The 25,368-nt window shown below is 37.4% G+C and overlaps 2 protein-coding genes across 2 annotated transcripts in view; one reads left to right on the top strand and one right to left on the bottom strand.

The window, feature by feature from the left end:
- Positions 1-5,306: 5,306 nt before the first annotated feature.
- LOC106079708 (metalloprotease mig-17-like) overlaps positions 5,307-25,368 on the bottom strand; it is a 43,979-nt gene continuing 23,917 nt past the window's right edge. The window contains exons 11-15 of the mRNA XM_056044369.1: positions 25,124-25,243; positions 24,030-24,081; positions 22,333-22,479; positions 10,405-10,638; positions 5,307-7,333 (exon numbers count right to left, since the gene is read on the bottom strand). Coding sequence (XP_055900344.1) covers positions 7,149-7,333; positions 10,405-10,638; positions 22,333-22,479; positions 24,030-24,081; positions 25,124-25,243 — 738 coding nt within the window. The 3' untranslated portion in view covers positions 5,307-7,148. The remainder of the gene's footprint in view (positions 7,334-10,404; positions 10,639-22,332; positions 22,480-24,029; positions 24,082-25,123; positions 25,244-25,368) is intronic.
- LOC106079705 (procathepsin L-like) lies at positions 12,295-21,318 on the top strand. Its single transcript, XM_013240904.2, has 7 exons — positions 12,295-12,691; positions 14,275-14,388; positions 14,921-15,065; positions 16,826-17,066; positions 18,498-18,646; positions 19,336-19,570; positions 21,003-21,318. Exons 1-7 carry the CDS (start codon positions 12,627-12,629, stop codon positions 21,191-21,193), a joined length of 1,140 nt encoding a protein of 379 aa, XP_013096358.2. The 5' UTR covers positions 12,295-12,626; the 3' UTR covers positions 21,194-21,318.

Raw genomic sequence — 25,368 nt, 5'->3', positions numbered from 1 at the left:
CTGAAGGAAGGTCTTTGCGAGTGCCGTAGATCTTGTAATGTGGCCATAGGTTATAAGCTTTCGTCTTTTTACGATAGTTAGCAGGTCATCATGGGCTCCGATCGCTGCAGTAACCCTGTCTCTAATCTCTTGGTTTGTGATGCGGTCTCTGAAAGTGATGCCTAGGATCCTTCTGTAGCATCTCAATTCCATTGCTAGGATCCTCCTCTCTAGCTCTGCAGTCAGCGTTCAAGACTCGCAAGCATATAAAAATGTGGCCATGACCAGGGAGCGCATCAGTTTGATTTTGGTGCCGAGGGCTATAAGCCCTTGTCTTTCCATATTATTTTAAGTTTTGAAAGGGCTGCTGTGGACTGTGCTTTTCGGGCCAATATTGTCTCTGTGTATTAGAAAAGAAAAAAAAGGAAAATAAAGAAGGACAGAGTACCGCTCCCCCCCTCCCGCCCAAAAAATATTTTGTTGAGGGTCTACGCTTCACTGCAAGTTATAAAGACGAACTGAAGCTGATCAAGACTGACCAATGAAAGCAAGTTGAGAGTCTATCATTCTCAGCACGTGACAATGACACAAGTGTGCTGAGGTCATAGACCCTTATCTCAGCTGTCATGAACATCTTCTACTTTACATAGGTTAGTGATGAGAGAAATAAGAGAGGCCATTATTTGAAAGTCTGTTCATCTACATAGGCTAGTGAAGAGATTCGACTAAAGAATGCATTTGGCTTAGGTAGAATTCATCCATGAAGGTCTAAAGTCTAAACGAAAGCAGTACACTCAACGATTTTTTTGCATCATAAACAAACATATTCACTTTTTTTCTAAACTCAAAATGTTTTCTGCTTTGACTTGCACGCGATTAAATGTTTGTAAAATGTTTGACATGTTTCGGATGTTCCTTCAGAATTAAAGATAATTTACTTCCTAGTCCAAACCTCCCGCAGGACGACGAGGGATGGCAGCGAGCAGGGTTTGCAGACAGCAGAGTCACAATATGTCAGTACATTTACAAGAATGCACTCTGTGGGTGCTGGGCGTAATGAGCCCGTTCGAGCCAAAGTTAATATGCCACGGACTAGTTACTTTGCCATTGACAAGTTACTATGCCACTGATTAGTAACAATGCCACTGACAAGTTACTATGCCACTGATTAGAAAAAAGTTTGTTAGTAAACAGTAAATAACGCATAATAAAACCCAGGAAAAACCAGTATCACTTACCAGCATCAAAAGTAAAATCCTAGAATACATAATTGTAGAAACATCATAAACCACTTAGACAAACATAATGTCCTTACTCCATACCAAAATGACTTTAGGAAATATAGATCATGTGAAACACAACTAATCTTCTCTCTTATCTTATAGAATACAGACGTTACTTCAAAAAAGAAGATGATTACGTCCTACGCGTCATGAATTTAGTCATGCATATTAACCAATGACTTAAATTCTGCCAAGTCACTGGTTTTCCTGGCTAGCTAGTAAAATTTCTGTATCTTGTGTTGTTTTTATGAGCAGTGACATTCATAACTAACGAATATTCACATTTGACTAGAGTTACACCTTTAGTAAAATCTCTAAATTTAGAAAGCCTTCAGGATAGAAGACTCAAAAGTAAAGTAGCAATTATACATAAAACACTGAACCATAATCTTCAAATACAAAAACAAAATTTAATAAAATACTCTGAAAGACACAAAGATAAAGGCACATTCTCCGTTCCATATGCTAGGACAAATTTGTACAAATATTCCTTCTTCCCTAGTGATATTAGAGCATGGACTTGGCAGAATTTAGGTCATTGGTTAATATGCATGACTGAATGCATGACGCGTAGGAGATAATCATCTTCTTTTTTGAAGTAACGTCTGTATTATATAAGATAAGATAAATTATTTATTATATTATAATAGGTTTAACCCTTAAAACGCGTGTGGTAGTTTTGCCTATAAACACCAGAATTGTATATGCATTCATTGTAAATCAGTTTAGAACTTTAAGGGTTAATTGTCCAGAGAAATTGTAATTAGCGTCGCGTTTGACTAACATCATAATCTGATTGTTAGTAGTTTTTTTTTTTTTAAACTTAGGGTCAAACTTACATGCTTATAGCTTATATAGCTTTAGGCTATAGTGGTTCGCGCTACTATCTAGCGGAGATGACGTCACTTAGTGACCTATGGCTACAGTAGTTTAAACACGCGTTATCTTCACCCTGAAATGCTGTAGCTTATATGTGTGTGTTCATGTGTACACACCACTGCTTAAACACAAAGGCAAAGAAAGCGAGTTGCGTCTGGGGATGGGGGGGGGGATTTTTTAAAAAGTCTCTTGGCAGTATCACCATTGGTAATAATTATTTACGATTAAGTTAATCAGAGGCGGCCTTAGGGAGAAGGGAGTGAGACAGCGGTAATAGTTTAGATATCCAGAGACATTTACTGACCACCATGTTGTTTTTAAGCATATTTATATCCCTTATCTATATTAAACTTTTTTTAAAGAGATTTTTGTTCTTATGCTGTCAACTTATGCATTTTTAAGTGTATTTACTGAAATGAAGGTCTAAAAAAATGTTAATAATAAATTGATGAAGTTGTTTCTTCTTTTTTTTTTTCAATAACTTTTTCTAAAAGAGTATTTTGTTCTTATGCTATCATTTTAAATGAATTTTAATATTAGATCTAATAGCTGCTAGAAAAAAAGACAAAACAGCAACAGAAAAATGTTGGCAAGTAATTCAAGGGAGATAGTCTAGTATTAAGCCTTTAAACCAAAATGGCTATTTTCAATGACAATATATGGTAATAAGAAATAAAACTTAAAAATTTATATTTTAAAAACTATTTATCTCCGAGGAAATCAAATTACATATTTGTAATCTGCATTTTTTTCTGCATATTCTTGAAATATAAGAGAAACCTGATTTAGCGTTTCTAGTCTCGTAAACTAATACCATGAGACAACTGCCCCAGTCCCAGCGCCTTAGAATATTTTCTCATCGTCAGCCCATCGTACACAATACTGTGACCCCGATATGAAAAAAAAAGAAGTTTATAATTATGGATTTATTGCATTTTTTGGGTTTGTTTTCTAATGTTGTTAGTAAGAAAGAAGAAAGACAACCCAATCAAGACTAGTACCAGTACTATTTAATACCATTATCGACCCTTGATGTACATATTTCAACTCCATAGACATAAATAAATATAGACGCGCCGATAAAAGAGTTTTATGAAACGAAAATTTGTGACTTGCAATTTTGTGTATTTTATTATACAGCATTTATGAGCAGTATAAAAGTTAAGTATTCATCTCATCTATTTCAGCCATAACCTATATAAGTATTACAATAGTTTTGTTTAATCTCAAAGAGTGAATATCAAGTAACTTTTCATAATTCGGAAATCCGAATACAATAGATATACATGTTTTCAAGTTACATGAAGTTACTTCCTTTTTCCAGTCTATATTTATTTATGTCTATGACTTTATTATACAGCATTTACGAGTAGTATAGTTTTGTTTAATCTCTAGGACTGAAGATCATGCAACTTTTCAGAATTCGGAAATCCGACAACAATAGATATAGGCCTACATGTTTTCAAGTTACATGAAGTTATTTCCTTTTTCTAGTCTATATTTATGTATATGTCATAAATACCATTTCGTGTTTAGGAAGTTGCTAAATTGCCTTTTTTAAATTTAATTACCGGGTTATAGAATTGGTATATCTTATCATCTGTTCGTCATTAAAACTTTCTGTGGAATTTCTAATGTAGAACATGATTGGACCACTTATTATACTCCTGCGCCGTTCAGCGCACTGGACTGCTAGCTCTCTATACAGAGATCGGTCTAAGCCGACTTTTACAGCCTCTTCCCAGCTGATGCACTCTTACTTTCGGTCTTCTAAGAAGGTGCGACGCCATGTTATACATGGGTGGCCTTGTTTTCCCGTTCCTCTTTTCTGCTTCCAAGTTATGGCTTTAATATAAGATGGCTGCCTGGTCGTGCGAATTGCGCACTGCATTTGTCATTCAGTGGTCTCAATGGTCCCGGGTTCAAACCCTGCCCACTGCCATCCCCGTCGTCCTACGGGAGGTTTGAATTAGGAAGTAGCTGGTCTTCAACTCTAAAGGAACATTCGAAACATGTCAAACATTTTACAAACTTTTTAACATAAACGGGATTCCGTCCTATTCTCCTTCTGAACTTTGACCTTTACTGTTGGAAAAATAAAATTAAAAAAAAAAAAAACGACAAAAGAGACAGTTTTTACAGACTTTAATCAACTCAACAAAACACTGCGTACAGAACAGTGAGACAAAATGTGTACACTGGATCAAGTTTGATATAGATTTGGAATGTAACAGTACAGAATATTTCTTATTGCAAACATCAGGATATATCAGTAATGTATACACGTTTTGTCAGTAATACATGAAGGTTTGAGCAAATCATGGTATAGTTCCCCTTTCACACCTTACGATCCATAAAAGGCAGATGATGTAAAGGTCATCTGTTTCTGTGGCCCACGGTTAACGAGAGTGTTATGTGGCCAGCACAACGGCCAACCGCCTTTCCTTTACCCCAACTAATGTCAGGTACCCATTAGAGTTGGGTGGACTTAGAGGCGCCCAAAGATCCCAAAATTAAAATCCCAGTCTTTACCAGGATTCAAACCTGGGACCCCCGGTTCGGAATCCAAGTGCTTTACCACTCAGCCACCGCACCTCCGCAAATCGTACATTGGTAAAAAGTTTTACTAAGAAGAAAGACTTAGCGCTAACATTTGAATAACAATGCAGAGCCGCTCTTAGGCATAGGAAAACTAGACAGCAGCCTCGCGAAGGACTTATGTTAGAGGAGAAAAAAGATCGAAGCTTGGATCAGGTCTCAAACGTAGTAGAGCACTATGGCTATGTTTACCAGTCTACTAGTCTTTACTACGGAAATCGCGATATATAAATTTCAGTTATTTGTCAATTTAGATATAGACAGATGCAGGTTTTTAAAATATTGCATAATTTAATTTTTTTCGCTGCTTAAATTTGTTAAAAATTTCATTTATGGCCACCAAATTCACTTCGCCTAGGGCTTTCAATTATCTAAGGCCGGCACTGAACAAAGAAAAAACATTCAACAAGAAATGCATATAAATTGAGTAGAAGATTGTAGAATACATAGCATTCAAGAACAGAGTTGTATACAATAGCGTAGACGATTGTAGTGTATAAAACAATAAACATTGTTATAAAAAAAATGTAAAGTTCTTCATTAGAAACATTCTCTATTATTTATAAATATAAGAACAAGATTTTAGATATATTCAGTGGTACCTCGGTATTATAGGGCTCCACAGCCGTATGAAAAAGTGTTCGAGATGAACCATAGTCGTTTTACGAGGCCAATGACTGACCTCGATATTCGAACGACTCTGAATTTAGTGTTCGACTAAAGTATTCAGTTCAACTTAACTGTGAATCTGAACTATTTTTCGGAAACTAAACACCAGAGGCCACACCGGTCGAGTGCGCGCTAATATCAAGGCGTCTCAGTTTCATTTAGCCTGCTTATTAAAGAGAAACTATTGAAAGTTTTGTATAGAAGTTATCTTTGATTTGTACGCGCTAATAAATCTTTGGTCTTGGGTCAAAATAAAGTCACAATTGAACAGAAGGAGACAATGTGATAGACTGAAAGAGAGAGAAAGAGATTAATTAAGATTAATTACTTAATCAAGATTAATTAATTAAGATTCATTATGAAATTATAAGTAGATAATCAACGTTATTTAACAATATATACTATAATTAATACTTATATTGTATACCCGCCCACTTTTACGTTATACGGATGTATGCAAACGCGACATGACGCTCTTCAAAATTGACACTGGCAACTGGGAAGAGGTGGCACTGGACAGATCCACATGGAGAGAGAGCATAAATGAAGGGTCACAGATTGCAGATGTCATACACAACAGAAGCAGAAAGAAGGGTGAAATTGCAACGGCGCCTGGTGATTATATATGCCCAACCTGCGATCGCAGCTGTGTATCAAGGATTGGCCTCTTTAGTCACACAAGAAGTTGCATAGGGAAAAGATCGTCTCTCGAGACGTAAAATGCCACAGATTCCCGCATTATACAATCCATTACAAATATTGTTCTTAAAACTGGTAATATATTTATTATATACAGACAAACAGTTGGTGTCAGAAGTAAGTCACTGAACTGTCAGTTTATAATTTTATACATATTTTTAAAGGAAGTCTTAACAACTCAACTGTTAAAACATCAACAGCATCTATATTGTACAGGCCATTGTCATGTACAGGTATTTTTTACTCCATTTAAATAACTGTGACTTCTCACCTATGGGATGCGTGCAGGTTTGTCTAATTTAAAACAGGAATATAATAAATGTTGATTTATGCTCATCAGTTGTCATGTTATTGCAATTTGTTTTTTTGTAACATGCAAGAAATCATAAACTAAAATGTTACACAAAACCATAACAATTTTACACAAAATACCAACAATTCATTTATGGTTAACAAAGTATTGCTATAATCAACTATCAGCATATTGAATCAACAAACTCATAGTCAGCAAATCATACAATACAATCAACTATCACCACAGTGAGTTAATTCATTCACAGTCAAGTAGTTTTACAAACAACTATCAAGATATTGCCAATTTTTAATTAGAAAAAAAACTAATTATGCCTACAAACTTATGGGAAAAAAAAAGGATCCTTGTTCAAATTGCCCAACATATTAGACATGGATGAATGAATTTGAAAAAAAAAAAAAAAAGAAACTTGATGAAAGGTAGAAGAGAAATTTGACAGATCAATGGCATCAGATGGAAAAGAGTCAGCAGTGGTACCCTAACATCTCACAGACTGAGTAAGTTAAAAACTATTTTAAAAAAAAAGGTAATACAATAGTTTACTACGAGGCTCCTAATCCGAGTCATTTTATGTTTTTATATGCCTTTATATTATATCCGATGCAGTGACATTATTTTATATATGTTTTTGTAGAATAAACTGAAGTTACAATGAAAACAGATAATGCTGTCTGGAAGTTTGTAAACTAAACGATTGATGAATCTAACTATTGCACAAATAAATGCAACTAGGAAATACCAGCATTTAAAAGAGAGATAACAAACAGTAGTGTATAGAATGGCAGTGCTGGGATATGACAATGCCCTGAGTTGACATTGACACACGTTTGACAGCATTGTTCTTTGACACTACTGACATAACACTGACTTCTGCTACAGATTCCATTTCGGGACAGGTCTCCGAATTCACAATCTGAAAAACATTAAGTACAGATATAAACTTCAAAGTACTTATTTGTACCCATAGACATAAATAAATATAGACTGGCCGATTAAAGAGTTTTATGAAACGAAAATTTGTGACTTGCAATTCTGTGTACTTTATTATACAGCATTTATGAGCAGTATAAAAGTTAAGTATTCATATCTATTTCAGTCATAACCTATATAAGTATTACATTATTTTCATTAGTGTTTTTAAAAAATCTCAAATAATGAAGATCATGCAATTTTTCATAATTCGGAAATCCGAATACAATAGATATACATGTTTTCAAGTTGCATGAAGTTACTTCCTTCTGCCAGTCTATATTTATTTATGTCTATGTTTGTACCTTTACCCACATAAATGTTTCACGTATGAACAAATGTTTATTCAAATGAATGAATTTGAACACATTTACGGAATGTACATTGTAACGCTTAATTTTATTTTAGTTTGTAGATGAAAACAACATAGTGAGTATTGTCTGGTACACATTCCTTATTGGGAGTGTTCACTTCTGCGGACCTTTCTGATTGCTAGTGTTGACTTCTGCAGACATTCCTAATTGTTAAAGTTGTCTCCTGTAAAATTTTAATTGCGAGAGTGTCTTTTGCACACATTCCATAATGATAAAGCTGTATCCTGCAGACATTTTAATTGTGAGAGTGTCTTTTGCAGACATTCCATATTGATAAAGATGTATCCTGCAGACATTTTAATTGCGAGAGTGTCTTTTGCAGACATTCCATATTGATAAAGATGTATCCTGCAGACATTTTAATTGCTAGTGTGTCTTCTGCAGACATTCCTGATTTTTAAAGCTGTCTCCTGCAGACATTTTAATTGCGAGTGTGTCTTCTGCAGACATTCCTGATTGTTAAAGCTGTCTCCTGCAGACATTTTAATTGCGAGTGTGTCTTCTGCAGACATTCCTGATTGTTAAAGCTGTCTCCTGCAGACATTTTAATTGCGAGTGTGTCTTCTGCAGACATTCCTGATTGTTAAAGCTGTCTCCTGCAGACATTTTAATTGCGAGTGTGTCTTCTGCAGACATTCCTGATTGTGAGTGTAGTCCCATGCAGAGATCTGACAGTGAGTGTAGTGTCCTGAAGACATAGGACGTAATCATCTTCTTTTTTGAAGTAACGTCTGTATTATATAAGATAAGATAAGACAGTTCTGATTGATGCTGATGTCTTATTCAGACATTCCTGATTGTTAAAGCTGTCTCCTGCAGACATTTTAATTGCTAGTGTGTCTTCTTCAGACATTCCTGATTGCTAGTGTCTTGTAAACATTTCTGATTGAGGGTGTTGGTAAGGAGTTATGTCAACATATTCTTTGTTTTTTGTTCTCAGCACGATGCGTCCCTCTGACAAGAATGATCGTAAGTCTTACTATGGAAAGAGTTAAACCTAGTGACAAAGTGGTCAGTAGTCCTGTACCAAGAATGATCGTAAGTCTTACTATGGAAAGAGTTAAACCTAGTGACAAAGTGGTCAGTAGTCCTGTACCAAGAATGATCGAAAGTCTTACTATGGAAGGAGTTAAACCTAGTGACAAAGTGGCCAGTAGTCCTGTACCAAGAATGATCGTAAGTCTTACTATGGAAAGAGTTAAACCTAGTGACAAAGTGGCCAGTAGTCCTGTACCAAGAATGATCGTAAGTCTTACTATTGAAGGAGTTAAACCTAGTGACAAAGTGGCCAGTAGTCCTGTACCAAGAATGATCGTAAGTCTTACTATGGAAGGAGTTAAACCTAGTGACAAAGTGGCCAGTAGTCCTGTACCAAGAATGATCGTAAGTCTTACTATGAAAAGAGTTAAACCTAGTGACAAAGTGGCCAGTAGTCCTGTACCAAAGGTTAACTATTATGTATTTCAAACGTATGGACTCTGGGCAAGTTTGTAGGCCTTCAAGGCAGAATAGATAAAATAATTTAGTGTTGTAAACCTGGTGGTGACACAGATGGACGTAGTGCTGTGTGTTTTTAGCCTACCCAAATCGCCACTGTCCAGCGCAGGACGAGCGGTCAACCGAGACTAGTGACAGTACACGCCAGTTCGGCAAGGACCAGTGTCGTAAATATTACGCACGCCAGTCACGGCGAAAGTGATCAACTGGAGTGGTCAAGAAGGTTCGAGTAGGCCAGTAGAGACACTATGTAAGAGCGAGTGTGTCTGAATCACTTCACGTTAGCTCGCAATGTGACCAGTACGAGGCGAGAACCAGCACGATGTGTGAAGTCAGGCGGAGCAAGGCTAGGTTTTTGTAAAGACAGTGTTAATGTTGTTGCCAATTGTGATGTATTTGCAATGAAACTGACTGATACTTTGGAGCACTGAGTTGTGAGGTTCTTTAAGTTCGTTGTGTCGTGTGGTGCAGTTGGAAGAGAGGCTGGATAGTAGGAGAATCGTAACAATATATATATGCTATAAAAATATTGACAAAATGTGATGTGTCATGATGGAGTTATGCATCAGACAGTTAGTCCAACCAATTTTGTTGGCATATATATTCACTTAATATAGAAATGTAAAAACCTTGATAAAGTTACAGGACGTCAAATGATTTAAAAAAATATAAATGCTTAGTGGCTGTGCTGTTAGGACGCAATCCACAATGGTCTTGCCACCTATAAAAGGGGGATCGAGGTTCGACACCCAACTCGAGCACAATTGTGTTTACTGAGTGCCTATAGGCAGCACGAAAAACCTTCTCCCAGATACCCCCCCTTCCCCCACTGGTCCATAAATTAGATTGGACCACAGCGCTCTGAGCATGATATAAGCATGAAAGTAGCAATATATAAAAGCTATAATTTGTTTTATTAATTTGTTTTATTTATTTTACTTCGCAACATATCACAGAAGAAGCAATGTACCCAAGTGATTCTGTTTTCTACCCTTTATCCAAATCATCTGCGATAATCCTCCCAAAGGTTACATTACAATCTCGACACAGTTACATCAGACACTCGACGAGACACATATCAATGTGGAAGATAATCTAGAGCTATTCCCCCCCCCCCCCAAAAAAAAATGTCCGATCTACTCACTGGCAATGGTGGAAGATGGCCGCCTGACACCGCAGGTGGCACAACACAGGGACGACACAGTTGCGTTGTAGCAGTGGTTGACACCGTCCTGGTTGACGCGCACCGCACAAGACACACCGTCAATAGTGGACACATCACTGACATAGCGACAGCGACAGGTCTTGCAACATTTGTCCATGTTCCCAGCGCAGTTATCAACCGAGCAGCCAATGGCTTGATCTCCGTAAGGACACGCTGTGAAAAGACGAATGGAGGTGACACTTAGGCAACATGCATTTTCATATATGGCGGAAAACATATAAGCACCTTTTTTCTTTGGTGCATCCGGTGTAAAAAAAAGAAGGAAATGTTGATATTAAGCTTTTTTTTAAAGTTATCTTATCTTATCTTGTGGTCGAGAGGCTAAGTGCGCTTGGGTACATAGAAGGGGGCTCGAGGTTCGACACCCGACTCGGGCAGAGTTGTGTTTACTGAGCGCCTAAAGGCAGCACGGAAAACCAACTCCTAGATACCCCCCCCCCCCAAGTGGTCCACAAATGAAATTGGACCATGTTATAAGCATGAAAGTAGCGCTATATAAAAGCTATAATAATAATAATAATATTATACAGACGTTACTTCAAAAAATTTAGTCATGCATTTAGTCATGCATATTAACCAATGACCTAAACTCCGCCAAGTCACTGGTTTTCCTGGCTAGCTCAGGCAACCCATTCCATGCTCTAATAGCACTAGGGAAGAAGGAGCTTTGTGATGTGATATAGATCGGGCACTTTTTAGCACCGCAAATCATATTTTTTTAAGAACATGCATTACATTTTTTTTTTTTTTACTGTAAGTTGGCAACATTGACGTCCTTGACATTATTTTGTCGTGAAAATTTTTCAACAGTTCAAAAGCTAAACAGATTTAACCTAATTAAAAAACAAAACAAAAACGAATCAAAATGGTTTGTTCAAACCAATTACAAAATAGTGATTTATCTTATAAAAAAAAAAGTATCTATACATAGGAAAGTGTCATTAGCATCTACACCACTCCATGTCCCAAAAAGGAAATAGGTCGTTTTTGTAACTGATACTGACAAACTGGTCAGTGTAAGGCTAGCCTACGTTACGTGTAGTCAGTCATGACAAGACAACCAAGCGATAGTGCTTGTTGTGTGGTAAGTGGTCTGGCGAGAAAATACACACTGCCGTGATCAATCAAGCGTGTAGATCTACTCTTAACACATATTTTTTCTTTGCTTACATGATCTAGATCTAACTGCATAGACCTAGATTGATTTCTTTTACGAGATCGCAAAACTTGACTGTATGATTTCCCGCTATACAATAATCCAATATATTAACTTAATATAGGTCTGTGTGACGTCACATAAAAAAACCCGTTGCAAATCTGACCGCTTTGAATGTGCAGGAAAATTGCGTCAGGAAAACGTCAATGACTTCATAGAACCACGATTAAGCGATAGACGCAAAGAGCAAATTTTTATTGAAAACTTCTTCACATTACAAGAAACCCTTATAACTGCTGCTTAATCGATGACCCTGACCTTCGAAATTTGTAAAGTACTATTCCACGAGTGTTTCCTAAATAATCCAATCGTGTTTCAACTTTTGCTGAGTGTCTATTCGATGACACTTACCTGCCGAAACTCATTCACAACTAGGGGCATTAGCTGATTCTGTGTACTGTGTCATATAACAGAGATCTATATATGGACATGTTTAGATTACAAGTATACAACCAGTGGCGTAGCTATGGGAGGGACAGGGGAAGAATTTGAAAAGCCCCCCCGGGTTCCCACTTAATGGGCCCCCCCCAAATGAGTTTATTTTCACATTAAGTATCAAATATTACGCAAAAAAATGCAGGGGCCCCCAAAGAGGTCAAGCCCCCGGGCCCCCAAATGATGGAAAACTCCTAGCTACACCCCTGTATACAACACACGATTTATTCAAACACCAGTAGACCAAAATATCTTCAAATAAATATTGTGTGTGACTACACGCTGCATAATGAGATGTTTTGCATATTCATAGTTGGATCAGAAAAATCGAGCGTTCAAGCTCCCAGCCTGTTCATTGTCTAACATTCAACTGACACATATTTAAATGACAGTCTTCTAACTTTCAATCGATTGACATTAAAGTTAATTTTAAACTAAATGATTAATTGTTTTCATTAATAACTTCACTTGGACTATTAACACACAAAAAATGAAGCTAATTAATTTGATGTTTCTATTTCTCTCCAAACCATGCGCATTGGAAGCTTTCAAAGGGTAAGTATTGATACAAATTCAGCAGCCATTTGTTTATGAAACCATTTATTTTCTTACTAAACTAAGGAAAATCTGCTGCCGAGGACAAACGCAGACGGTGAAAAGAAAATCTAAATCGACCACCTGTGGACAATGGTTATGCTTGCCTTGGGTGTGGCAAAATATGTAGGTCACAGCTGGGACTGCGCAGCCACGGGAAATACTGCATTCCTCACTGATCTTCGGAATCGAAGACTAGCTTTATTACTATTATTATTATAATTGCTGATGTGTTTAAACAAGAATTCAAACCGTTGAGAGTAAATGCTGCAGAAAAATGCCGGGTATCAGATACCAGAAAAAAAAAAAAAAAAAAAAAAAATGTGTACTGTTACAAGTCATCACACTGGCTAGCTAAAAGGAAAAACTCCTGAATACCGTGAAGAGACGAGAACTGAGCTGATTTGGTCATATTGGAAGACATAAATAAATCTCTTAAGTCGACCTTCGACGAACAGTAGGCGACGCTCGAAGCAAGGGTCGTCCAAAGAAAAGCTGGACAACATAACAGAATATGAATACATGTATTGGCGTAAAAAACACGATTTCTCCTGGAAAATATATTTTTATGATTATAATTATTATTTTTAGCCATCCAGGCCGAAGTAGTAGCTTCTTGTCATCTTATGTCAATACAGAATGGGATGGTCGTTTAACGTGTCCTAGGGGAAGCTACCATCTTCAACCAAGCGCGTCCCCAGGTGGTGGATAGGAGAAAGACCCTTAGCTATAAGGGTTAGCTGTGAATATCGAATAAACAGCCGTGGACCAACTGGTTTGCAGTCATGGAGGATGAGGCGGGGGGTATTCCAGTGGTTAGGAGATTCACTTAAAATGTCTTAAAACATCTAAAAAAAAATTCAGGGAAATGATTGCAAAAAAGCGAGTGTAGGGCGTCAGAACTCTAAACCCGGGTAGATAGATTCGCAAACTTGGGATAGTAATTCATCTAGGAGAGACAACTCCGAAATTAAACAACTGCTGCCTTGCAGACGATCTTGGCTGATCAAAGGCTATGGGAGCATACTCAAAAAGAAAAGCAGGCTGAAGCCGGAGTCAATGGGCCTCATGGCGTATAACACATTGACACAACCTCATTTATATTGGAGCTATGAGAACGAAGAATAAGAAGTTTATCGCGACGTTCGGTGTGGAGCTTTATTAATTAGGGATTGAAGTAAAGTAATTAAAGTTTCACCTTTCAGACCTTACGATCTATAGGGCAGATGATGTATTGGTCATCTGTTTCTACGGACGACGGCTAACGGGGGTGTCATGTGGACAGCACAATGATCAACCGTTTTTACTTTCCCGTAATAATGTGAGGTACCCATTAGAGTGTGCTGAGACTCAAAAATCCTAGTCTCTACCGAGATTCGAACCCTAGACCCCCCGGTTCAGAAGTCAAGCGCTTTACAGCTCAGCCACCACGGATTAGGGTGTCAAAAATTTCTTGTATTTCAACTTTTGTACGAATGTGTATCTACAAATGAATTGCATTTGTTAGCGTTTTTTTTTAAAGCAAAATTATTTTCTTCTCCCAGAGGTCACGACCCAATGTTCGGGTTCATTCAACCGAATAATGTCTTAGATATCTTTCAGCGTTGGATGGTACAGCATTCAGTCCTTTATGCTGACCTGTCCACTACATGGAGAAGGTAATTCTTTATAAGAGACTATTTGTCTCCCATTAGAAACGTATTGACAAACTATTTTTAAAAAAGATTTTAGAAACATTGAATAAACCTAATAAAAATACCCAGAAATACTAAAAATAAAGGCACATTTCTCATTCTTTTTAGTAAAGTAGAAATAAAGTTCCCTCTTCAGACCTTGCGATCTATAGGGCAGTTGATGTTAATTCACCTGTTTATTATTTAACCAACGGTAAAAGAGCAGGGTGTCCTGGGGCTAACACAACGACCAACCGACATTATTTTCCCCAACTAAAGCCAGGTGCCAATTAGAGTTGGGTGAAATCTAGGTAGGGCGCTCTAAAAATCCCGCAATTTGAAATCCATATCTTTATTTTGCTAGGATAAAAGTGCTCTTTCTTTCTAGTGCAAAAATTGATCTTTTTTAGTCATGCAATAAGGCCTACACCTTTTATGTATACAATGAAATTGAATAGAAATACTATTTTTTGTTGATTTTGTTGGTTCTACAAGTTAAAGTCGTTTGTCTCCCAAGGTTTCAAATATTTAAAACCAATGTGCAACGTGCGTTTGATTTGAACGAGAAACATGGCGGGCTAACCACATTTGGACTGACCCAATTCGCTGATTTAACGCCACAAGAGTTTCTGAAGAATCAGTTGATACCAGGGATTGCTAAAGTAAGTCTGAATAGATATCAGTAATTAAAAATACAACCATCAAATACAGGAGAATACATTGAAACAACTGGTAAAATCTGACACCATTTCCTTCAATTAAAATGTAATTTTCATCATTACAAAAAAGAAACGTAGATCTAGTGGAAAATACCCAACATTGCAATGACTGTATTTTAGTAAATCACTTACACAGACGTCATACCCGACCCTCTTTTTTTATCTTTTTCGTAGAAGTTGGGTTGAGTGGCGCAAATCGCTTGGCTACCCAACAAGTTCGAATCTGCAACCTATGCAGCCGCAGAGGGTCCCGCACTATCATAGGCCCCCGCGCTAATTCTAGGTGTAAATTATTAAATTCAACTATTATAACGTATACATAATAACAGGGTTTCCGCAGCCTACTGATTTTCCAGGGACTCCTGGAAATCTCCTGAAATTATTAAAATCTCCTAAAAACTCTTTAAAAACTCCTGAAAAAATAAACAAATTTTGTCATTTTGGATAGCCAGTCGTAGGTGCGATACAAAAAAAAAAAAGGCATGGTAGTTTTCATTTCATAAAAATGTATTGCAAAGACGAATGCATTTTCTAATACAAAATCTTAATTTTGACATTATGTCATTATGCTTATCCCTACCCAGGCTAGGCCCGCACAATCACTTCCGCATAGTGCCCCGCAATTGCTATGGCCGGCACTGAAACTCGATGTACAGCAGGAATATTTTAAATTACAATTTGAGCTAATTTTGCTGAGCAGAACCTTGTTCCCGATACTTCCAGCTACAGATCAAGAGATAGGACCAGAACGCGCTGAGCATGCATAAAGCATGACATGAAGACGTGCTTTTCAAAATCCTAGTCTTCACCGAGATTCGAACCCAGGACCCCCCAGGTTAGGAAGATCGAGAAGCATTAGGATAACCAACTAGAGAACATTTTTTTTTATCAACACCCCTCCACTGTACCAAAAAAGTAAATAGATCGTGTATCTGACTGATTCTAGCAAACTGGTCAGTGTGAGGCTAGGCTAGGCTACGTGTAGTCGGTCATGACAAGACAAAGGTAGTGTTTGTCGTGTGTTGAGTGGTCAGGCGAGAAAATACACACTGCCGTGGTTATAGTCAAGCATGAGATCTTCTTTTAACTTGTATTTTTTTTTCTTTGCTTAAAAGATCTAGATCTAACTGCATAGATCAAGATTTATTTGTATTACGAGATTACACAATTTACTGTATGGCTTCCGTTATATAGTTAGTCAATAGACTAAATTAACAGGTGTGTGTGACGTCACATACAAAACCCAGTGAATGTCTGACCGTTTTGGATGCACAGAAAAATGACGTCAGAAAAACTTCAATTACAAAGTTATTATCGAAAATAAAATAAAAAGAATAATATATTCATTTTCTCTCAATCAAAATACATATTATATAAAAACAAATATATGAGCTTCCCTTTTGTCACAGATTCCTTATTATATTTATAATAATAACTCGATAGAATCTACCTTAGTTCTCGATACGTCTAGGTGTCCCTGGTTCAGTTCTAGTTAACGAAATAAAACAATGAAACCACTAGATCAAACACATAAACTTTAATCATCTTTACTGCATATCACACACGCTGGTCTCTGTCTAACAACCAACACACTTCCGGTCATTCGCGCAGAATGTAAAAAAAAGATTATACATACATACACACATTCATCCGTGACACCTTTAAAGTTGTAATATCCTAAATCACGAACTCGCCATCATTAGTTATTCAATGCATCAAGCCAAAGAATATTTCCAAGATCTCGGAAGTCACGCACAGAACTGGTCAGTGAAATCGACTGGACAAAGAAAGGAGTGGTGCCTCCTGTCCGAAATCAAGGCAAGGTCGGAACCTGTTATATCTTCTCAACGCTTGACATGATTTCGTCAAGGTGGGCCATGAAGGGAAACCCAGCGGTCAATTTGTCGGTGGAACAGGTCGCCGATTGTCTAGCCGTGGCTCCAGGTAAGATTTTGTCTCATGTCAACAACAGACAGCTTATCTTATCTTCTTATCTTATCAAATACTGACGTTACTTCAAAAAATGAAGATGATTGCGTCCCACGCGTCATGCATCTAGTCATGCATGTTTACCAATGACCTAAATTCTGCCAAGTCACTGGTTTTCCTGTCTGACTCATACAAACCATTCCGTGCTCTAATAGCACTAGGGAAGAAGAAGCATTTGTACAAATGTGTCCTACATTTAATGACTAGATCAACTTCACCTAACCCAAAGTCTGTTGAACCGTTGGGGCACCACACATGATCTGTTGACTGTCTTTCTCCATATAATTTGACTTGAATGACTAGATCCCCAGAAATAAGACCTTTTTTTCCATTGGCGAAAAAGATGAGAAAGATTTTATCACAGGAAGATAGCTACGAATCAATTCGTCGCTTTGTAAAGCCAATCACATTCGAGGTTTTGGAAGTATGGGCCTAGATCATCTTGAATTCAACAGATCCATTTTTAAATTGCTATGTTTTTTTTTTTTTCTTCGCGTCTAGATACACAAAAGTTTTGATTGAAACTGGGTAGAGGTGTTTATTTTGTATTCTTGAAATGTACCTCAAAAGTTGTCTCTCTTTTGTAAAAGTCCGACATCGTTTATTTCCCTCTAATTTTTGGTATGCGACTAAAGGAAGACAATTCAACTTTTGCTAAGACTCAGACTATCTGTAAAGGGGGGCAACAGTGAGTTCCCCTTTGTGGGACTATTTTAGTTTTTAACTTTGTCTTAGATTTTCAAGTAAACGTAGTCACGGGCATCGTCAGAGCACATTAACCTAAGGCATTTCTTAGTATGCATTCCTTTTCTTCTCACTATCACATCTTTCTCACTATCAGATCTTTCTCACAATCAGATTTTTCTAACTATCAGATCTTTCTCACAGATCTTTCTCACTATCACATCTTTCTTGTTATCATATCTTTCTCACTGTCAGATTTTTTTCACTATCAGATCTTTCTCACTATCAAATCTTTGTCACAATCAGAACTTTCTAGCTATCACATCTTTTTCACTATCAGATCTTTCTCACTATCAAATCTTTGTCACAATCAGAACTTTCTAGCTATCACATCTTTCTCACTATCACATCTTTCTCGCTATCAGATCTTTCTCACTATCAAATCTTTGTCACAATCAAATATTTCTCACAATCAAATCTTTCTAACTATCAAATCTTTCTCACTATCAAATATTTCTCATAATCAGATCTTTCTCACAATCAAATCTTTCTAACTATCAAATCTTTATCACTATCAAATATTTCTCACAATCAGATCTTTCTAACATTCAAATCTTTCTAACTATCAAATCTTTCTCATTATCAAATATTTCTCATAATCAGATCTTTCTCACAATCAGATCTTTCCTTATTTCTAAACAGATCTCTTCTCGGATAGTCTAGCGTGTGGGATCAACGGTGGACTGCCATATGCTGTATTCAGATACATTAAGAAAGTTGGTGGAGTCACTACAGAGGAGATGTATCCTTACTGTGTGGGATCTGGAACATGTAAACCTTGTGCTCCACCGGTACAAAATACAATTATTTAACTGCTGGGTATTTTCCAACGGATGTGGGTTTATTATGTTAGTAAAAAAAATCTAAAATAAACATTTTAAATATAATATTTTGGAGAGATTATCATCCTAAAACAAAGATCTTCTAAAACAGAGGTTCTTAAATTTATTTTGACCCGGATCCCATTTATATAGTAAAAACATCCCACGAACCCCTACGTGAAAAAGCAACATAATTGCATATTGTTTATGTAACAACATTTTGTTGAAGGGGGGGGGGCGGTGGCTGAGTGGTTATGCGATTGGCTTCCGAAACTGGGATCCTGGGTTCGAATCTCGATGAAGACTGGGATTTTGAGTTTTAGGACGCCGCCGAGTTCACCCAACTCAAAAAGGTACCTGACTTCAGTTGGGGAAAGTAAAGGCGGTTGGTCGTTGTGCTGGCCACATGACACCTTGCTCGTTAACCGTTGGCTACAGAAACAGATGACCTATCTGCCCTATAGATCAAAGGGAGGGAACTTTGTTACTTTTCTGACTCACGAAGCCTTTCCCACGTTTGGGAATAGCCGCAAGGCAGCGGATGTTAGGGTTTAGAGTTTTCCTTCTCCTAGGTGGGTAACCAGCGACAAGGATCCCATTCTACCCCAAGTTGGTTTACTATGCTACCTTTGGTTCCACTTTTATGTAATATGTTCCAGGGATATGATCCAGAGATGTGTGAAAGGTATCCCTTAAACGACTGCGATAAGGCGGACAGCTGTCCAGCTAAACTGGACACATCTCAGTTCGTCCAGGGATTGATGGTCAACACCTGGACAGATGTGATGCCCGAGGAAGAAACTATAGCGCATGTACTGGAAACAGAAGGCCCCTTGACTTGTGCAGTCGACGCTAGTGACCTACAGCTTTACAAAAGTGGAATCCTTGTACCAGGTATATATATATATATATATATATATATATATATATATATATATATATTTTGTTATACATATAAATCTATGATACGATCAATAGTGAAAAGAGGGGGGGGGGGGGGGACAGCAGGATGTTGGCTAGGAAGACATCTGGACATCACGTCAATGCGCAAACAGTAATTTCCAATAGGAACTTGAATTCGTATAATTAGGTCAAGGTCTAAATGAAGCCATTGTTGGCCGGCTCATTTCGTAGAGTTCCACAAACAGCGCAGCTCAATGTGACAATGCTTTGGTGGTAGAGGAACCAGCCATTTGTTTTAGTTACGCTCGAGTTTTCTTTTGGCAGTAGAGGTCATTGCCTTTTCGCTGTCCATTGCTGTCTTTGTTTGTTTGTAAAATGTTTGACATGTTTCGGATGTTCCTTCAGAGTTGAAGATAATTTACTTCCTAGTCGAAACCTCCAGAAGGATGACAGGGGATGGGAGCGGGCAGGGTTTGAACCCGGGACCATCGATAAAATTTAAATGACATTCCAGCGCGCAAACCGCACGACCAGGCAGCCATCTCCACATGGTGCGGCCAAGTGCATGTTTTCTCAGTGGTCAACATCGATGTCCACTGCTTCGAGGTCCTGTTTTAAAACACTCATATCGGAGGTGGGGGTGGGCAGTTTTTTTTTTTCTGTGCAAGTCAGGAGCTCCCCCTATCGGACTACTTTTGGGATTTGTTTATCGTATACCGAGACACAAAGAGTTGTCTGTATTGGCAGCTTTTTAATTCCAAACTCAGACAGTGAATTTGTTTAGAACAGTGGTTCCCAAACGTTTTCTCTAATGCAGCGGTTCTCAACCTTTTAAGCTCGACGACCCCCTTTTTACAATCCCCCACTCTGCCGCGACCCCTTGCTCACACACACACAGCAATAGAAGAATATACTTTTTTGATGGTCTTTGCCGACCACTGGTAAATCGTCAATCGACCCCCAAGGGGGTCGCGACCCACAGGTTGAGAACCCCTGCTCTAATGGAACACTTTGCACATTCTGGATATTTAGCGTGACCTTTACCTATTTTTAGAGAGGTTTATTCACACTGTGGACAACTAGTTAATTATTCCAGTAGTTCGTGGAACACCTATTCAGGCCTGGCGGAGCACTAGGGTTCCTCGGTTGACAGTTTGGGAAACACTGGTTTAGAAAAACAACAATCGTGTCTAAATATGGGAGTGGTTTTGATAATATTATTATTATTACTTTTTTTTGTATTACAGTGTTTGCTGATCAGAAGAGAAAAACGCCAATTATTAAGCCTTTAAAAAAAACATCTTTTTACAATGGCGGAAGTAGCATTGAGTTGTCAAATTTAAGGCACTCTCCGCCCCTTTTCAGCCAAAAGAGTTACACGTTTTGCTTGACTTTTAAGTGTTTTTTTTCTCTCTCCCTTTAGATCGCTGTCGGCCCTATGACTTGAACCACGCCTGTCTGTTAGTGGGCTATGGCGTTGACAGGAACGTCTCCTACTGGAAGGTCAAAAACTCCTGGGGCAGACAGTTCGGGGAGGATGGCTACTACAGGATAGCACGGGGGATAGGCGCGTGCGGCATTCACAGATACGTGTCAACTGTCACGCTTGAATAGATTCAGACACGCCAGAAAATAAAACCCAGGACTAACCTAGCCTACCACTGACTCTAGTTAGCTGATATAAGCTTTGTAAAAAAAAACATTTCATGTTGAGATTATAAAACTTTCTATTAAACGAACATTATTATTAGTTTATATCTTTTTAAGAAGAAAGGTTAAAAGAGAACTGCATCCATGTATTTCATGTATACTCTTAACATTGTTAATAACATGGAAGATATGCTATTTAATTAATTTCTATGGAAAGCACATTCTAAGCAAACTACTGTCTAGGCGTCCCTCTGTTTCTGCTATAATGGACCTCATTCACCAACCGTAAACAAACAACATTTAGCCAAGTGGTGCTCTATCTCTTCTATATAATTTACGATCTCATGTTTAATTCATGATGGTCGTCACGTGACAGGTTTTTTTCCCCATTGTTTTATCAATAAGATCACGTGACTAAATGTTGTTTGTTTACGATTGGTGAATGAGGTCCATTAACAAAACTATGTGGTATCGAGATTCACACACTAAGTCTTCACTGTCAACTGTCCTCGGGCGCAAAAAATACACCTTTACGTGTTATTTGTTATTCGTATTGCTTTTGATGTCCTGTTTGTACTGGGCAGAGGAAAAGAGCCCTAAAGAGCACGACATGGCCCTAAAATGTGCCAAAAAATCAAAACATTCCCCACTGACATATATAAGTAAAATTTGACTATAAAAACATGCATTCATCCGTGACAGAATGAGATCTGGCTCAATGTTTTTAACACACCACTAATACAAAAAAGCTAATATTTGTCGCACATCGGTACCGCAAAAAAAAAAATAATTAAAAAAAAACATATAATTAGCCCATGATTTTAAGAGTGCGTCATTAACACGTATATTTTCTAGTCAATTCATTTTTTTTAGTCACCAAGCTGTTTCTTATATCCAGTGAAACGCAAGTTAATTAAAAACTGTCCTTTCCCCTAGCTATTATCGTATGTTTCTGCTACCATAGGGAATAAGGTTTCTCTGATAAGTTTCTCTGATAATAGATTAGTTTATCAGATCAAAGGAAAAGGGTTAGAATCTATTCCTGCTTTATCACCTCAAGACTAATTAATAAGCTTACATAAAAAATGCAATAAATGACTTACAACTTGGATTGACTGCAGAAATTTGTTGACACGATTTGCAACATTTAGTCTTGACATTTGTGTCATAGCATCTCATGGGACGATCAAGAATGGCCCGACTGCAACTTAGACCGTCAATTCTATCTAGACTATCTCCTAGATAACAGTCTGTAAATATGCAACAATACAATGTCAATATAACAATCATACGTTTTATTTATATTATCATGAAGAAAGGAATACTGGATGTAAGCATCAATTATGGTAGAATATCTTATCTTATATAATACAGACGTTACTTCAACAAAAGAAATCAGAAGAGGATTACGTCCTACGCATCATGCATTTAGTCATACATGTTAACCAATGACTTAAATTCTGCCAAGTCACTGGTTTACCAGGCTAGCTCAGGCAACCCATTCCATGCTCTAATAGCAGTAGGGAAGAAGGAGTATTTGTATAAATTTGTCCTAGCATATGGAACGCGAAATTAAACTTTATCTTTGTGTCTTTCTGAGTATTTTATTAGATTTTGTTTTTGTATTTGAGGATTATGGTTCAGTGTTTTATGTATAATTGCTACTTTACTTCTAAGTCTTCTATCCTGAAGGCTTTCTAAATTTAGTGATTTTACTGAAGGTGTTACTCTAGTCAACTAATTCTTAACTTCTTTTAATGACATAATGGCTGCCTGGTCGTGAGGTGTGGGACCCTGCCCGCTGCCATACCTCGTCATCTTGCGGGAGGTTTGAACTAGAAAGTAGATCACCTTCAATTGTAAAGGGACATCCGAAACATGTCATTTTAAAAACAAAACATTTTTTACAGAAGACCAACAGAATAGTATGCTGGGTTTTTTTTTTGTGTTTTTTTTTGTATCTGTAAAAATGGACAAAATCCTTCTTGTACAGACAGAACATAGACATCATAAGGATTTTTTTCTTGAAACAGTAAAAGTTGGTCACACTTGTATACACTTTTATTGTGTATGAAACATGAGGGCAATGATAAGCGTGACCTTATTTTCTATGTGGAAGAAGATGCTTGTGGAGTCAAATCAATGTATTGAAAAGTTGAGTAGTTTAGGTCTAAATCAACTTAGTTGGCATCCACTTTTTAGCCTCTTTGGTCCATGAAATAGATCGTAACTCTAATGTTGAAAGGTTTGAAATGAAATAGATCGTAACTCTAGTGTTGAAAGGTTTGACATGAAATAGATCTTACCTCTATTGTTGAAAGGTTTGACATGAAAGAGATCTTACCTCTAATGTTGAAAGGTTTGACATGAAATAGATCTTAACTCTAATGCTGAAAGGTTTGACATGAAAGAGATCTTACCTCTAATGTTGAAAGGTTTGACATTAAATAGATCTTACCTCTAATGTTGAAAGGTTTGACATGAAATAGATCTTACCTCTAATGTTGAAAGGTTTGACACGAAATAGATTTTACCTCTAATGGTAAAAGGTTTGACACGAAATAGATCTTAACTCTAATGTTGAAAGGTTTGACATGAAAGAGATCTTACCACTAATGTTGAAAGGTTTGACATGAAAGAGATCTTACCTCTAATGTTGAAAGGTTTGACATGAAATAGATCTTAACTCTAATGCTGAAAGGTTTGACATGACATAGATCTTAACTCTAATGTTGAAAGGTTTGACATGACATGGATCTTAACTCTAATGTTGAAAGGTTTGACATGAAATGTATCCTACCTCCAATGTCTGGAGCCTCGGGGTCACTAATACACTTCCCCATGGAGCATCTCTGGAAGACAAAGAAATAAGAAGGCTATAATGGAGCTTAATAAAACAACCAAAGGAGTGAATTTTTTTTCATTAAATACCGCATTAAATATCACGCCATTATCTCATGTCATGATTTCGCATGTCAAAATGCACGGGCCCTTAAAGAGGTCAACCCCCGGGGTACTAATGATGTCAAATACCTAGCTACTCCACTGGGTTCAAACACAGGCCACATCACCTCAAAATTGGAAGAGTGTAAAAAAATAACAGAAGACGCCAGTTTTTTAAAGCTACGACAGAAATAGAAATGGTCAGTATAAATGAGAGAGCCGGATGAATGTTAGAAGACGCCAGTTTTTTAAAGTGACGACAGAAATAGAAATGGTCAGTATAAATTAGAGAGCTGGATGAATGTTAGAAGACGCCAGTTTTTTAAAGCTACGACAGAAATAGAAATGGTCAGTATAAATGAGAGAGCCGGATGAATGTTAGAAGACGCCAGTTTTTTAAAGTGACGACAGAAATAGAAATGGTCAGTATAAATGAGAGAGCCGGATGAATGTTAGAAGACGCCAGTTTTTTAAAGTGACGACAGAAATAGAAATGGTCAGTATAAATTAGAGAGCTGGATGAATGTTAGAAGACGCCAGTTTTTTAAAGCTACGACAGAAATAGAAATGGTCAGTATAAATGAGAGAGCTGGATGAATGTTCTTAGAAACAGGGCTAGGGTCCAATTTAGTTTTAATTAAATACTCACGTTTTAATTAATTTTTCATAAAGATTATTACTATTATTATTATAATGATTATTATATGTTAGAAACGAACAAATGTCCATTCTCTGGCACTGCCAGGGTCGAGTTTCGTCAAAGACAAATACAATTTATTGCAGTCCCTTTATCAGTTTCCATTGAGGAATTTTCAGGTGATGTTGCAGGTTTGTTATTATTGTTATTATCTAGTCCAAATCTCAAAAATATTCTAGCTGGGCAGCAAAGGTCATCTAACGTAAATGTTGAATCCAGCCGATTTTAATAGCCCCTGGATGACCAGGACCTACCTTGCCATTCCCGCAGGACGTCCACTCTGCGGCGAAATGGATATTACACAACGTTTGATTGTCTGGATTCACGCAGCCCATTGTGGTACAAATATTCTCTAGGTTTCCTTGTCCTGCATCCTAGACAAAAAAAATAGAATACCATGAATGCAACAAATTTCCTGTCTAATCATTTCCGACCCTCCGATTAAACCACGAAAAGAGAATAGCAGCTATTAGTGTTGCGTAGTCTGTCCGGTCCTATT

This window comes from Biomphalaria glabrata, chromosome 10, assembly GCF_947242115.1.
Source record: "Biomphalaria glabrata chromosome 10, xgBioGlab47.1, whole genome shotgun sequence".
NCBI classification, from domain to species: domain Eukaryota; kingdom Metazoa; phylum Mollusca; class Gastropoda; family Planorbidae; genus Biomphalaria; species Biomphalaria glabrata.
The sequence above is the reverse complement of the archived record's forward strand: the minus strand, read 5'-3'. Positions and strand labels throughout refer to the sequence as shown.